The sequence below is a fragment of the Halyomorpha halys genome, unplaced genomic scaffold, assembly GCF_000696795.3.
Source record: "Halyomorpha halys isolate HHAL.00 unplaced genomic scaffold, Hhal_1.1 Scaffold1341.1, whole genome shotgun sequence".
Taxonomy (NCBI): Eukaryota; Metazoa; Arthropoda; class Insecta; order Hemiptera; family Pentatomidae; genus Halyomorpha; species Halyomorpha halys.
This window is the reverse complement of record NW_027110471.1, coordinates 144,537-161,792: the sequence shown is the minus strand read 5'-3', so window position 1 is coordinate 161,792 and position 17,256 is coordinate 144,537. Positions and strand designations below refer to the sequence as shown.

Sequence of the window (17,256 nt, the reverse complement as noted above, 5' to 3'; positions counted from 1 at the left end):
ATTTTTTCATCGTGAAATATCAATGAAAAAAATAACGAAAAAACCTTATAAATCATATTAAGGGAATTTTTTTTAAAACTAGCAGACCCGGCAATGCTTCGCTATTGCAATAATTGAGTATATATTAATTGAACATTACTGAAACTTCATTATCAATTAATATATAGATATTAATGAGTAGTGATTAGTATAGAATATCGAAGTGATATTAATATAGAAGTGATGAGACGGTAACTATTACTATAGTAACAGCTAACTTTGCTATCTATATAACTGAATGATACTGGTCCGATTTAGGTGATTTTATCTTATACTTGTAGACAATTTGATAATCTACGATACTGTCTTGTATGTACTATAAAAATGAATAGTTTTTTATATAAAACCTTCATTTTTTCATGAGTTGGGCTTCAATATTAGTACTTCACTGAAACATTTCAGAATGACTGACCTTTCAAAGAGTGATAAAAGAATGTTTTGGAGTGAAACAAGTTGATAATTGTTTTTAGCACCAGAATTCATTTATTATTTATCAGGTAAATAAGTTACTATATAATATTATTATCATTTTATTGGTTAATAGGCCTCCTCTATCTACGTGTATAAGTAAATAATTAACAATATAAAACTCTCTCACCTTTCAGGGACCAAAATATTCCTAGACAAACGAGCCAAAGTTGAATAATTGATAAGTTGAGCAAATGATTTTAATTATATATTTCACATTTTGGTAAGGTTCCATTCGTCATTTTAAAACATTTTCATCTTTGCCCCAGCTCAGTAAACAAATTAAAGCATATTTTCAAACAGACAACTCCCGGAAGGATTTGTGATAGTTAATTTAAAATTATGCTTATTCCTAGTTGTTTCTTAAATGATGTAATTTTTCTCTGGGCTTTTAAATTTTATATCTAGTCACCATAAAAAACACAAAGTAAAAATGTCACTTTTCTAAACACATTTCACTTTTATCAACTTAGTTCATAATAAGAAAAATGACATAAATAAATGAACAGCTGGGAACGAGATGAATTTAAAATAAACTAGAGGAAAAACATCGAGGAGTTGTATGTTAGGAAATAGATTATAATATGTAGACTGAAATTTATTAAATAATTGTACATCATATATTGTACATATATGCTGTACATAATATGTAGACAAGTACTTATTACATAAATGTACATACCTTCATCTATAACAATATCTCCTTTACCTTCTTCATTAGATTTTTGTTTATGAGATTCTGACAAAGCAATTTGAGGTGTGGGTTTGGTTAGTGGAGGTAGATCACCTAAAGATGACAATGAACTCGAAACTCCGACTTCTTTTTTCATACCTGTTCTGAAAATGAGTGGAAAAAAATATAAGAATTACTAATTAAGTATTAAAATATTTTAAAAAATAGTTCCTATAGATTTATTTCATAATACTGATCAAGTGCCATTTTTTCAAAATTACTTGGTTACTTTTACCCCTAATCTGATATGTTTAAAAATTAGAAGAATCTTCTACCACAATGACTCGTGAATGGTCAATCTACCAAACATTGGTCCAATTATAATTCTATAGCAAATCCGTAACTAATACAAAGTTGTAAATTCATGACTAGTATTCATTCAATGAACTAAAACCAGTAAAATTAAAATTTTAACTAAATGATTCAGATAGCATTTAAGGAAATTCATTCCGTCGGATCATCAAAAAATAAAAATCTACCCACTCCAGCTGGAATCAAACCAGTAATGCTGCAATCATGAGGTTGCCAAGGTGAAGCTTCAACTCCCACGGCAACAATGCCCTAGTTCCATTGGCAACTTACTACTACTAAAGCAAAGGATACTTACTTCTTTACCTAGAATCGCCAAAATAGAACTCAAATTCTTAAATAAAACATACTCTCTATTTAACCTAAAAAACAATAGAGGATAATTAAAATTTATATATATATTATACTGCTGAATTTCAGTTTTCTTCATGCAGCTCTTTATCTATTCTGTCTATGGATCTAGTTTTTGGTCTCCTAACTACACTAGAATTCATTGTAGTGTAGAGGCATCCTAATGGATTGCTTCCAGCCACATGTCTACCCATCTTAATCTCATTGTTTTTATATCATGAGATATAGATTGAACAGTCTCTGCAAGCAGTTCACTGTTAGTTTTTCTCCTACCTGTGTTAAGGCCCTGATCCCAGATCCCTCCCATAATTGTATGGAGGACATTCCTTTCAAATCTCTCGATTCTACTTTATAGGGTACCAGTTAGAGCCCAGGTCTCGATCAGGCAGCCTTATATCAGAGCTGTATGTCTGTATTTTAGGGATTTCAGGCAGTCCAATTCTTCAAAGCTAGTTGTAGGTTTTATAATAAGTCTTTATATATATTAATGATTGACTTTATGTTAATTTGAAGGAGATGGTCAGGGCTCCAGTAAAGAAAACAAAATTTCTACTATTTCTTTACTATATATAGGGTCTTTTTTTAAGCCCGATAGAACTTGAAATTGTAAAAAATAACACAAAAAATTAAATTGTAATCAAAATTTTTTTTTTATTCGAAAGATCAATACGTGACATTAACATTTGAAAATGATTTCGGGCATATGGACACCGCGGCTGTTCTTGACGAAGCGCATTCTGTAAAATTGTGTTCAGCGATGAGGCGCATTTTTGGCTTAACGGGTTTGTTAATAAGCAAAATTGCCGCATATGGTCGTGCGATTTGACACCTCTCGATTATTTCCTGTGGGGCTACGTGAAGTCACTGGTTTATGCTGATAAACCAGCAACAATTGACGCCTTGGAGGCCAGCATTGTTCGTGTTATTCGTGACATACGGCCAGCAGTGCTCGAAAAAGTGGCCCAAAATTGGAAGTCCAGAATGCGCTTCGTCAAGAACAGCCGCGGTGCCCATATGCCCGAAATCATTTTCAAATGTTAATGTCACGTATTGATCTTTCGAATAAAAAAAAAATTTTGATTACAATTTAATTTTTTGTGTTATTTTTTACAATTTCAAGTTCTATCGGGCTTAAAAAAAACCCTATATAATTAATGTTTCGACACACAACGTAAATCTTCATCAGGGCTGATATAAGGAATGGACTAGGCCAATTTTTTTTGTTTATTAAAAAAAATAAAATAAACAATTCTCAATGTTAGCAATAATAAACAATGGATAAATACAAAATGTAAAAGAATTTTATAAATATCAAAAGGAAAAATAGAAATATCCGATTTGGAGGGGAAAAGCCGAGACTGCCTAATCATTGAATTACGGCTTCATTATCTTTTGTTAAAATGTTGTAATCTTAACAACAAAATTTATCATAGTGATTCTCATCTCTAGAAACTTAATTTCGGCCTATCAAAATCAAATATGAGGTTTGTGAGGTATAGATCTTCACAAAAATAATTTTAACTAAATCTATACATACCACCTACATATACTAAACTATCATATATCAGTAATTTTCTTGAAATTTGAATTCTTGAAAGCTAGCTAAAATCTTTTACAACATTCACATTTAAATACATATTTTTCTTTTCTTTTCTTCTGTGATAGGAATTGGCTTACTCCATACAGCCAAAAATTAATTAACTGTATTGTGTGAAATTTCCGTAGTTAACTTAAATTTATTATTAATATTATTTATTTATTATCAATAGTTAACTTAATATTTATCAACCGATTATGAATTACCTCATGTCAAGCCCATGTCTGTTATCTTTTTCTTCTACTACTCCAGCAATTGAAGCTTTCTCTTCAGAATTGTTTCCTTTCCTACTTAAACTTCCATTTATTCCATTCGACACCAAGTTGTCAGTAATTTCTGAATTTTTTTCAACATTACTAGTAACTTCTTTTTTCTGGACTAAACTACTAGGAACACTAGCATCTGAATTCTTATAAGCCGAAGTTAGAATTTTTAATACTAATCCCAAAAGAGGAACTTTATTATCTGAAAAAAAAATATATATATATCAATTCAAGCCTTCATTAACTAGAATTATCCCTTATTATTATATTTCATTTCATATCATGTTAAAAATTTCAATGAAATCCAAAACAAAATATAGACAGTTGGGTAAGTGAGGTCTACATAGCACCATATATCATGAAGGTCTACAAATTGTGTAATTCATGAACGACACCAGATATTCTGTATATAATGCTCATAAAATGGGTGATATATTAAATTGAAATTAAATTATAATTTTCCTCAATGAATTTATGTTGTAGATCTAAGAAACAACAGTTGTAGACCAAACTTGGTATTTTACATTTATGAAATTTAATTTTTTGTTTATATGACCTAATTCAACAATTGTACTATATCCAATTGTGAAAAAGACCTTCTTCTGATACCTATGAAAATATAACATACTCCCCTGAACTAAAGATATCATAAACACATTTTTGTGATTGGATTTTATTAGAATTCAGTAGTACTTTTTTGTTATCGATTTGGTGAAATTTGCGAGAAAGTACTTTCTACAGAGCAAATTTTATTTTTTACAAACAGATTTTCTAATTTTTTTTTTCATGCTGTTTTTCAATTTCAGGCACTTTTTTAATATTGCTCAATTTAACTTAATCATAAAGTCTCCCTTTCTTTTTTCATATTTAAAATCAACTTCTGTAATAATAAGTACTTCAAAATTATTTTGCTTTTTATAAATATTGCATCTATTCCATTAATTTAAGAGTATTGTATGAGTTTGGATCAATTAAATCAAGACAAATTTTTTGCAAAAATCGTCAAAAAATTAGCTGAGGTCTGGACAGGTCCCAACCAGTATTTAGGATAGATTTTTTTCATCTGGAGTTCTGCAGGTTAAAATAGTTTTGTTATAACAACAAGCAAAATGTAAAATTGTAATGCCATCAAAACAAAATTAAATAAATAAAATGAGGTGTTGATAGCTGACTATAGATTAATATGTGGAGAAGATGGTCGGGTGAGGGGGGGAGGGGGGGGAAAGGGTCAATAAATAAACAAAATTAATAATTTCGACCTGAATTTCATGTCATCAGGGCTAAAAAAAACAAAGAGATAACAACCATCATTCAGAGAAAAAAAAAAAAACTACATTTGGAGATATATACAACAATGAATTAAATAGAAAAAATCTCTTTTTGTTATTTTAGCCCTGATGAAGACTTGAAATTCGGGTTGAAACGTCAGCATGAATAACTATTTTTTTGTTTATTTGCTAACCGCACCCCCCAACGGCTTCTCCACAAATAAATGGAAAGCTGCAATTGGTGTTGATATAAAACTGAGGTTTTTAACATAATCTAAAAACTATTTTTAAATCTCAAAAATTTACTGAATTAATTCTAAAATATGACATTTTAGAACTACATGAATAATCAATGACAATTTGAGTTTGTTTGATGAGTTTCAAGCTACTAAAGTAAAATAGAGCTGTATTTGTTGATAAGCTATCTATACAATATTTAATCACAATATAAATACATACAATTTCAAGTTTATCAATACTATAAGAAGAAATTATAACTGAAATTATTTTTAAAAGAACTAAAATGGATACAAATGATACTATAGTAATATAATAATAGCATAATAGTATAATACAATAACAGTATACCAATAATATCAATCTTCAGATCCTTCGAGATTTTCTGTCTACCCTCATAAGTATAATCTATACCAGCATGAGTTTCCGGGTCAAAAACTAAAGAAGTAAACTCCAAATTGAAAAAATCTAAAAATTCTTTGATCAATGAAACTGCCAATAATCCTTCAGTAGTGGCTAAATAATTCTTCAAAGGAGCGTTTATGAATGGGTTCTTATCCTAAAAGATTAATATTCAGTTGTAGAAAAGTAAATTAGAAAGGGAAAGTGGTGATGAGTTACAATCATATTATGCTTCAACAGGAATAAGCGTTTATTTGCCAATAAAAAATGTAAAGATGGTAGAAACATGAATTTCATTAGTTAATGTATTGAATGAAGTATGATAACAATAAAGATGGGTAAAATTTTTGAATTTTCATTAACTCAAATCAAATGACTTTATATTGATCTTAATTATGAAAAATAGAGAATAATACCTTAAAAACATCTTGCTCTTCTAAAGCCAAAAATACACTAGCACGAATTTCTGCCTGCAAAGCAAGGTACATGTTAATTTCGTAAGATATTGAGAGGATGAAAATTTCACTACTAGAAGATACTAACTTGAACTTTTTGTAAAACACCTTTAGCTTGAAGAGTGTGTGAAACTAATTCACGTAATTCTTTATGTTCTTCAACAGGCATAGTAGTGTTTACTTTAAACAAGGGATGTGGAGGTTGCAAACTAAAATTTCTAAGTTTAATTGTATAATTGAGTTAGCTAACTGGAAACGAAGTTTAACTGAAAAATGTTAGTTTTTATTTCAAGTTTGGTCCATTAAGACAGGGACATCTTTTAAATTTTCTAAATCAATGTTTTAGCGGTTAAAGGAAAATCTATTGACGTAGAGGGCTAAGGGGGAGGTGCAGTTTACTTCCCATCATGCACTCTCCTTCAGTTCCGCCATATTTGTTGTTGTGCGAGTGTGTGTTTTGTCTGTTGCTGTCGAAGTAGGTCGATTTTTGACAGGAAAAAACTTCTTATTTGAAATGTGTAATCTCATCTGTATTAATGACGTGCAATGTGTCTTTTCAGCTTCGAACTAAAACTATTATCCTAAGCGCGCTTTCTCATATTCACATAAAAAGTGTTTTCTTTGTCTTATGTTGACTAGGGGGAGAGAAAGGTCATAGTCCTTTAAACTGAGATCCAAATCTCCCCCGCAGTCCGTTTTGTTTGTTGTTATTACTGTATAACCTGCAGTTTAAACCAAAAATTTGAATAGAAGTTCCTCTTCAAACTTGTTGGAATGTCACAAGTGGCTTCTGATATGCTTGAAATATGGAATGATGAGAAAGACAGATTCTCATTTGAAGATTCAGATAGATTTGAAGAAGATTCCCTATGTAGTTGGAGTACTGAGCCAGAATCTATATGTAATAATTGGAGAGGATGGAAAAGGCCAATTGGCTCAAATTCATTCTATTCCAATGGAAAGAAATCAACCCCAGGTATAACTTAAAATCTTTGTTTACACTTACATTTAAATTAATTTACCCTACTTACATTGATTTATTAATTAATTACATATTTATTACTTGACTTTTTAATGATTATACTTACTCAAACCTTTTTTTTATAATGGCCTTTTATAACTTAGTAAATAAACTACTTGAAACTTCAAATTAGTGGACATTGCTATCAACTTTATTATTGCAATAAATGATAAAAGTTTCCCAAAATTCCAATATTTGGTTGATTACCATTTGTCACTAGGTTTTGTTCTTTTTGAATATACATTAATAATTAAGATATTTGTTTTATATTACATATTTTCCCTTTTGTATTGATCTTTTGATATAGTTTTATTTATTTTATGACATTTCATGCTTCTCTGTACATTTCATACATAATTATGTTATAACTTTCTCTTTCACTTTCCTATTGCTTTCACTTTGTATTTATGTGGGTTTATACTTTTCATGGACCCTATTAAAAAAAATCTTTTTTATTAACTGTATCTCAAGTTTTCAATGTATTATCATACATTTTTATTTTAAGGGGATTGCATTAAACTGTTTAAATATTCTTTGTTTTTTGTTAAATGTTTATAAAAGGTTATTATATTTAACTTTTAATATTTATTTAAATCATTTAGCTGATTTAATAACAACCATTTTGTTTTTATATAGAATTTTAGCAAACTCTTTTTACATCTCTCGTGTTGGATTATTTTAATATATATAGTTTTTTGTAAATTATATCTCAATTTTACTATGATTAATTTTAAATCATTCTCGTGACTCATTTAAAGCGGTCTAAGTGAGGTTTGAAAACACTTGTGGGTATCACAGGTTCAGTTTTCGATTAGTGTATTAAATTCTGTTTATTTGATATAGTGTTTAGTGTCATATCCATGGTGTTTATTGATAAATAAAGAATATTAATTTGTTATTGTTTTGTTTATGTGATTATATACCCACAATTAATAGGGAAAAATATTCCTAATAATTAATTATAATAATAAAATTAAATCCTGTTGTCAATTTTTTTTTAATGACATCTTATATGTATATCATAATCAGTTTGTTCAAAGTGAGATTATAGAGTATAAAAATAGCCTGTAAAGTACATAATTCAATCTTATAATTTATAAATCTAATAATGATAATAACAATCTACAAATCATTAAATTATTATATGAGCTATTAACAAACAGTATACCCAAACTGGGGTTACATTAGTCTGAATGAAAGAAAAAAAAAGACAATACTTATTTAATAAAATAAAAGAAACAAACACTATTCATCTTCTTGTAAAGATAGGTATCCAGTTGTATGTTTATGGCTTTGTGTTACATATATAAAAAGAAAGTTAAGATCCGATTGTGGAAGTACAGACAAAAAGTCATACAACTGGTTTTGGGTTATATAGCTTAGTTTTGGCATGAATTGGATTCAGTTCTCATGATATGCGAGACAGTTTGTTAAAAAATGGGAACAATCCTCCAATGCCATCACAAGCTAGACATAGCTTCTGTGGATCCAAAATATATTTGTTCGGACCGACACTTAAAGTAATTGCGTATTTACAAGATAGGTGTAGTTATGAAAATAATAATAAGAAATATTTAATTATTAAAGGATTATTATATTAAATAATCCAATATTTTCATAAATTAAAAAAAAAAAAAATCATATTTTACATCACCATACCAAATCCATTAGCAAAAGACTCGTAACTGTTTTAAACTATTTTATTTTGTCCATTATAGCTTCTTTTTTTCTTTTTATTCACACTTTTGAATGAATAGTTCATTAAATTATGCAATATGAAATTATTTTTACATATTTTAAATTTTTATTGCTTTGGTTGTGTTTCAATTGATACTTTGTTAAGGAAAAATATATTCTTATTCACAACTGCCTCTTGTAAACAAAATGGTATAATATATTTAAATATTATTTTTTTAAAGTGTTAAGTGACATTGATAAAATCTTTGAGTTGCTTAAATTTAAAGTAACGTAAAATATGTTGATTCAAATCAATTAGTTAATCTCAATATTTCTTATTGTAAAGTAATAATTACTGCACATTTAATAGTTCAACATCATTAAACTATTAAATTATTTAGTAGATAGAGGTAATACTCCAAAACGTTAACATTCTTGATGTATTAGTTTAACTAATAAAAATATATGAAGTAAATACAAAATACTAGTTGGCAGAAAATTTAAAAAAAGACAAAGTGACTAATATAGTCTCACCTTATATATTAATTTAACTATTAAAAATAATTTTAATATGTATTTAATAAATTCAATTAATGTTATGTTCTATTTTAATAGCATATTTTACTGTTGTTAAGATAAAGATTACCCATAAGTAAACCGATAATATATTATATTATAGCCAATTAAATTTTAAAGAATGAGTCATGTTCAAGTTTGGATGGCATTCTTGCATTAAATAAACTTATCTATGTCGTGTAAAAAAAATATAAATAGCATTTTATATAAATTAAAGTATCCATTAAGATAAGCACTCTATCTTATCTGTTTTGTTGCTCATGTTTTGAGCAATTATTTTAATTATATTTATTCCTCCCTGTTTATACCTCTCTTGTTATTATTTATTATATACATAAAAATACTACTCACTCATCTATTTACTATATTAAGTCCTTCTACAGATTTTTTTTAAAGAATTTTTTTGGTAAAAAAAAACTCAAATAGTAGATAATAATACTGAGATGTAGATAGTTGACCGTAGATTAATGCTTGAAGAAGTTTATCGGGGGGTGCGGTCAGCAAAGAACAACATAAATAAACAAAACCATATTTATTTATTTAATCCCGACGTTTCAACCTGAGTTTCAGGTCTTCAACAGGGCTATAGAACAAAAGAGATAACAACATTTAGAGAAACGTAAAATTGAAAAGGAATAGTATACAAACAAATTTGGAAATATACAAAATATTGAATTGAATCATAGTCGAAACGTCGGCATAAAATAAATAAATATTGTTTTGTTTATTTATGTTGTTCTTTGCTGACCGCACCCCCCGATAAACTTCTTCAAGTAGATAATAATACTATTTTATTGAGCCAACGTTTTGCCCCACATTGCAGGGCTTCGTGAGGGCTGTTTTGACGGCAGTCAAAAATAACTTTAAAATAATCAACTTTATTTTTGACTGCCGTCAAAACAGCCCTGACGAAGTCCTGCAATGTGGGGCGAAACATTGGCTCAATAAAATAGTATAATTATCTACTATTTGAGTTTGTTTTTTTTCCGCACCCGGACCACATTCCATTCATCTATACACACGGTCAATCAATAATCTTCCACCATTTTTTTTTAAGTATTAACTAATATATTAATTTTTTTATTTTATGACCTACATTTAAAAAAATATATAATTTCTTGAAAGTAAAAAACTTAATAAAAATACTAATTATTGAAGAAGTTTGTCGGGGAGTGCGGTCAGCAAAGAACAACATAAATAAACAAAACCATATTTATTTATTTAATCCCGACGTTTCAACCTGAGTTTCAGGTCTTCAACAGGGCTATAGAACAAAAGAGATAACAACATTTAGAGAAACGTAAAATTGAAAAGGAATAGTATACAAACAAATTTGGAAATATACAAAATATTGAATTGAATCATAATTGATTACTGATAATTGAATAGAAAAAAAAAAAAATAATTGATTGATAATCATGGAATTGGATGGTAGTAGATTGAAAACAGTGAAAGATGAAATATAATATCTTGTAGGTAAGAAGATATGTATAATAGATAAGATATGCAAGTAGTGTCTAAAAACTGAAAAAATAAATTGAATCTACAAATTGAACAATATGACAGACAGTGAAGAATAGTGAGTGGCTTATATCTGAATTACAGTGTGAGTATTACAGTATAAGCTTCCATCCTTCTGAAAGTTAGAGGACATGGACCATCCTTGCGCTGTTATCTTTAATTGGAGGGAAGAACCTCTGATATCTGAATCTACCTTAACCAATTCATGAATTATCCAGACCTTTTTCTAACTATTTTGTTGCAGTTTGCTTTAAAGGTGTGATGAGGCTACTCCTGCCACTGTTTTACTGATAAAATGGTGGCTTAGTATTGTTATGTGAAAAAGAGTTGTTTTTTATTTATCCCTTTTTAAACAAAAACCTGAATTAATAAATTAATTGCATTATATGAAAGAACATAATTCAAAGTGAATCCTACCTTTTTCTACCAATGGTACTTGAAGGTGTCCAAGTGAAATAATAATCTGAAGTTTGAGTTGACCTTTCTGTGAACAACTTAAACTTAAATCTTTGGAGGCGAGGGAGCCTCCGCGTGATGATAAAAAAGGAGAACAAATAATAATAATTAAAGTAGAAAGAAAAAAGTAAATAATAAAAATAGAGAAAGAGAAAAAGTAATAGGGGGAAGAGAGAAGAAGGGTGTGAGGTTAGAGCAAAAAAGCAGAATACAAGGGCCAAACTAGAATTTATGATTACATATTACATTTGCATATCAAAGACCAAAATTTATTATGAAATCTTAGATGGGATTAGACTGAATATAAGTCTATCCCAAAAATTTGATAAGATCAATCCTAACTATAAACTTCCTAGTGTTAAACTAGTTATCCAATTACTATTGTACCGGTATGTTGGAGCGCCACTGAAAGGAAACTTTAATAGTTTTGTACAAAAATAAAGTATATTAAACTAAAAAATAAATGGTGTACAGATACTTTTATTGATCACTATATTTATATTAACAAAGCTTCCCTGAACGTTCTGAAAGAAGCTATATCAGTAATAATTATTTCGTGAATCAATGATAGTTTTGATGTTATTTAAACATTGGTGTACATTGTTATTAGAAACATGACTGAAGGAATATTCCATCTCATATGCATGTACTTAACTTTTCCATGACTTTATAGGTTATACGATTGACAAAATAGCTGTTTCGGTTTATTTTTATAGGAGGAAGGAAATGAGAGAGTGAGAAATTTATCTTTTACTGACATCCTGTAGGCAAACAAAATGAAAAGTGAAAAGGGAGATATTTAACTATTATTCAGTCAGACACATGTTGTACTTAGTCATGTTACCAACATATGTTATAATGTCAATTATAGTGAATATGTTATATTCAGACAGACATATGATATATTATAGATAATTAAGTATTTAATAATAATAATTTTTATTTATTCTGGGACTAGTCCCTTTAGAATAATATTGCAGGCGTTGACAACAGGCATTCGTACCTTTTGGAGTATAATAAAAAATTTAAAAAAAACAAAAAAAAAACCTAAATATATCATAAAATATAACAAAAATAATAAATGAAGAAGAAATAAATACATTAACAACAATATTTAACAGAATATGTAAAAGAAAAATAAAACAACCATATATCATCTCATAAATCATAGCGTGATTTACTTCTGTAGAATGAAAAAGAATCAAACAGATGAACTTAAAGTAATTAACAAAAAAAGGAACAATTATTGTTTAGGTACATATTTACAAGTTTAAAAAAAAATCGAAAACATCAAAAGTAGAAAAATAATAAATAAATAAGAAGACAAAAATAAATCCTCTAACGAATCATAAACCTTAGGTTGTACTATAATAATAATAAAAGAAAAGAAAAAAATGAAGGTATGAGCATACATAGATATCTACAGATTCTAAATAGATATTGACAACATCTAATAATATTTATGTTACATTGCTTTTATGTTTATGTAATTTTACAACTTTGTTTGAAGCTTTTAATTGTTACTCTTCGGGGATTGGATAGACAGTAAGTAATAAAAGATAGGGGATATAAAGGTTGGAAGCGTATTAGAGCAACAAATGAAGGAGGGAATAGAATTCTATAGGGGAAAGGAATGAATAAGGAAAGATCTGCCAAAGGCTGCGGTTCTATGGGCAGTTACATGTTAGCCTGAGAGCCATGAACAAATTTTGCAGGAATGTACTGAGGATTTAAATTGAAGGAGATTAAAGATGTATGTTGGACGGTTTAAAGTCTTGTGCTCCTCTACAGCCCCTCCACATGTAGTTCGAGGGTTGAAAATTTGAATGTGAATTTAGTTGGTTTAAAAAAGCACATTAGTGGACATCAACTTTTTTCCTTCTATATGTACACCAGAGGAGCCAGACCTCAGGAAAGACAGGTTGTCGTAGGAAACTGTACCTTTGAGAGAGTGGGTGAATTAACTTACCTTGGGTCTCAGGTCACAGCAACTAATAATATTTCCACTGAACTAAAGCAAATGATCACAGCGGCTAACCGATGTTATTTTGGTCTGTTGAAACAGTTCTGGAGCAAGCTCGCAGGAAAACAAAGGTCCATTTATATAAAACTCAAAGTAGCCCTGTCCAAACATACGCCTCTCTGACATGGACCCTATTCACAAAGGATAGGAATAATCTGCTGGTCTTCGAGAGGGAGATTCTTCGAAGAATCTATGGGCCAGTGGGGGATGAGGAAGGCTGGAGAACAAGAAGAAATAAGGAACTATGAGGTGCTCCAGGATATAGACATTATGACCTTTGTTAGGCTGGGATGCCTTGGGTGGGCAGGAAATGTATGGATGAGTCCCAACAAAATGCCTAAAAGAGTTATGGAAGAAGAAATCCATTGTCCAAGAAAAGTCAGACTGCCCAAGCTCCGGTAGATGGATGGCGTGGTACAAGATGCATGAGACCTGCTTGGAGTCCGAAATTGGAAGGCAGCAGCCCTATACCGAGCCGAATGGCAGAGGCTTATAGAGGAGGCCAGGACCCATCGCAAGGTTGTAGCGCCAACTGATAGATAGATAGAACATATCAATAACTAATCCAAAATAATGGAGATCTGCTACTTAAAATTTTATTTCTTTTACATAAGGTATTTTGGCTTAGCTTTTACTTTGAAATTGCACTTGTTCTATTTTTTTTTGTTTTTCCTCAAATAATAAATTTTAATTTTATATCATTAATTATTATTTATTATGAGCTTCCTGGGCTGTTAACATATTCTGATCATAATTTATAATTTTTATCTTTGAGCCATTTTTCCTAAAGTATTTTGAGTGGTTAAGTTAATAAATTCATATATATATATATATATATATATATATATATATTTTTTATTTTTTTATTTATTGAAATTACAATCGAGCTCATCATAAGCTTATTAGCAATTGAGTTCTTTACAGAAAAATAAACAATTATACATAATATTAGGGGTATTCATGGTGTGTTAAATATAAAAAGTTTTAACATGCTGAATGTTATAAGTATAGGATTGTGAGTAACCCAATTTAAAGTCTATGTTTTATGTTAAATGCAGATAAGTTTCTAGCAGCAACTTTCCTTTTCTTGGCAACTTTGTAACCCTTCCTTACAACAATTCCAATATTTCATTAATTTTATCCATTATTTCATTAGAGTTTTAAAAAGGTCCAAAACAAAAAAATCACAAACTGCAAGCAAATGAACTATTAAAAGCACAACAGACAAAATGGTGTCGATCTCAGCTGGTATGTTGTGTGACATTTTCCATTTAGCAGACCTATTAACAGACTCTGTTACGACGGTGTTAAATGTTATATTCTTTTAACATTATAAAAGAAGGAAATATTTCTCCATTTAGCACACTTTAACGTGTTTAACTAAAGATCATGAATACCCCTATTGTTTTATTATTATTATAATGGCCTTAATTTATAATTATTTGGCCTCTATTCTATTCTCACACGCAATCATGTGGCTTCCTTCGTTTCAATCTCCTTCTTCTGTGTTTTTTTCCCCAATAGCATGCGGTTTTCCCAAGTGGTCACACATCCAAGTACTAACCATGCCAAATGTTGCTTAACTTCTGTAATCAGATAAGATGTGTTCGATATGGTATGCCCATTGGCTGTTTCAATCTTTTTAGTATGGTATTAGCATTGAGAAGATGGCTGGCCGAAGCGTTTGTGTGTCCTTGCAGTCACTCTTGATGTGACCGGGTGATTTTTTAATTTCTTTTGTGACTTAGTATTTGAAGATCATCATTTCTGAAATACCAGGGTGCATTGAAAAATCTACTAAGTACTTTATTCTTAAATCTTTGTGTAATTTCTCTGTTTGAGGCCCTCATGTGTTTATATCTCGGAGCCATTTTTCCAAAAGCATTTCAAATGATTAAGTAAAATAAATTCAAATAACATTTAAATTCAAAGCGACTTTTTTATTATTCATACCACTGCTAGGTAGAAAAGGTATTGTAATTAGCTCAAATGTTTATTGTGCAGTTTTAAAGAATTTATGCCATTTAGTATAAATAAAATAAATCCATTTTTGGTCTGTCTGTAGCACGATTAGGCGCTTCAGTGAGTGGATCAATTTTATTACTTTTTTTTGTGATTATGATTATGAAGAAATTAAATTTTATTTGGTCTTAACTCAAAAAGTAAACATTTTATGGTAATTTGTATATTCAAATTAAATCTGTATTATTAAGTTGGTGCATATGTATAAAATATCAGATTTGTTTTAACTTGCAAATATTTCTCTTCCTGTTTTCGTTATGCTTTTGTTTTTGGCATAACCTTGTTTATAGTCGTACTGCCAATTACCTAACTCATTTTTCAACAAAGGTGATTTTCTCATAAGTGTTCTTTTTTGTTATTTCTTTTGAATTTTGTACCGATTTCATGTAATTTTTTTTGTATGATTATAAACTTGGTAATAATGCTGTAAAAGCTGCACGCAATATAAACCAGGTGTTTGTTGAGAATACTGTTAAAGATCAAAAAGTGCATCATTGGTTTGAATAATTTTTGTTCTAGTGATTTTTCACTACAAAACGCCCATCACTTGTTTATTGGCCCCACTACTTCTCCACAACAATGCTCGGCCGCATAAATCGCACAGAACAAGTGCTTAATTAAATGAATTGAAATTTGAAGTTTTGCTGCAACCAGCCTATTCACCAAATTTCTCGCCAACCAATTTTCATTTTTTAAACATTTAGATCTGTTTTTATGGGCTAAACAGTATAAAAATGAAGAAATTCTTTAAAAATCCATATTTGAATTTATTGATTCTAAAGATCAGAATTTTTTTTAAGTTTCGCATCTGTGCTTTAAAGTCTCACTGAGAAAAGTGTATTGAAGCGAATGGAACATATTTTGATTATATAAACAGCCTGTGATAAAAGATATTAAAAAACCAACATTTCATAAGCACCAACCTAATATTTGAGGAAATAATCCTTATTAGACATGTTAATTTTTATACACATGTTTTTGAAACTATTTTACGATAGAAACCCATTAACTTTTTATTTATTTTTGGAATAATTCGATAACTATCTCTTCTGAAAGATTGTAGATGCTCCTTTAATTGATTATAAAAATTCTTAATCAGATCAATATTAGTGAAGACCCAGTAAAAAATGTTTATAATCAACTTCACAGGGAAAGCCCATTTGAATGGATTCACTAGATTTTATAATTTACATTTATGATATGCACCACTTCCAGCAATTTCCTATAAACATTAATGGGGAAACGATATGTAGATATGACAATGTTGTCAGTGCTGCACTCTGACAGTCTGATTTATGCTCTGACTTTCAATTTTTAAAGTTAATAACGTAGAACTCATGTTCATACATAATGAATTGTGTTTGTTTTCACCCAAGCATTTTATTTTTGAAATAGTTCTACAGATTTAAGGGAGAACCAGTCTAATAAATATTCATGTTTATACAAGTGTCAGTATCAAGCCATTCATGAGTGAAAACACTTTTTATGACAATAAATTTTGTTGAATTTGGTTTTCAAGCAACCTGAAGATGGGGGATAATCCCGAAATGTCGTTGTTGTTGTATGTGAAATAAATTGTTATATTTAAACAAGGAAAATTGTGTCATTCACCAATTTCATATTAGTTCTAGATACTCTTCCAGTAGAAGATCATTAATTTATGATTTCAGTATTTAGGGGATCCTTGCCCTTATTACGGTAATCTCTGATTCAACGTTTGAGAAAATTCACTTATCAAGATAATAGGAACCTGTTATTTATTATTAATTATTACCTATTACAATGTTTAAAAAGATTTAAATTATAAATTAGTCTATGTTTTATATGTTATGTAAAAA

The 17,256-nt window shown here is 29.3% G+C and overlaps 2 protein-coding genes across 2 annotated transcripts in view; one reads left to right on the top strand and one right to left on the bottom strand.

Moving 5' to 3' along the window:
• The window catches only part of LOC106689354 (centrosomal protein 43), a 17,527-nt gene extending 11,018 nt beyond the window's left edge, over positions 1-6,509 (bottom strand). Inside the window, exons 1-5 of the mRNA XM_014434289.2 lie at positions 6,211-6,509; positions 6,084-6,137; positions 5,617-5,824; positions 3,704-3,962; positions 1,190-1,344 (exon numbers count right to left, since the gene is read on the bottom strand). Coding sequence (XP_014289775.1) covers positions 1,190-1,344; positions 3,704-3,962; positions 5,617-5,824; positions 6,084-6,137; positions 6,211-6,291 — 757 coding nt within the window. The 5' untranslated portion in view covers positions 6,292-6,509. The remainder of the gene's footprint in view (positions 1-1,189; positions 1,345-3,703; positions 3,963-5,616; positions 5,825-6,083; positions 6,138-6,210) is intronic.
• Positions 6,510-6,574: 65 nt separating this feature from the next.
• The window catches only part of Dora (Dorado), a 53,599-nt gene continuing 42,917 nt past the window's right edge, over positions 6,575-17,256 (top strand). The window contains exon 1 of the mRNA XM_014434286.3: positions 6,575-7,098. Within this exon, the coding sequence (XP_014289772.1) occupies positions 6,897-7,098 (202 nt within the window). The 5' untranslated portion in view covers positions 6,575-6,896. The remainder of the gene's footprint in view (positions 7,099-17,256) is intronic.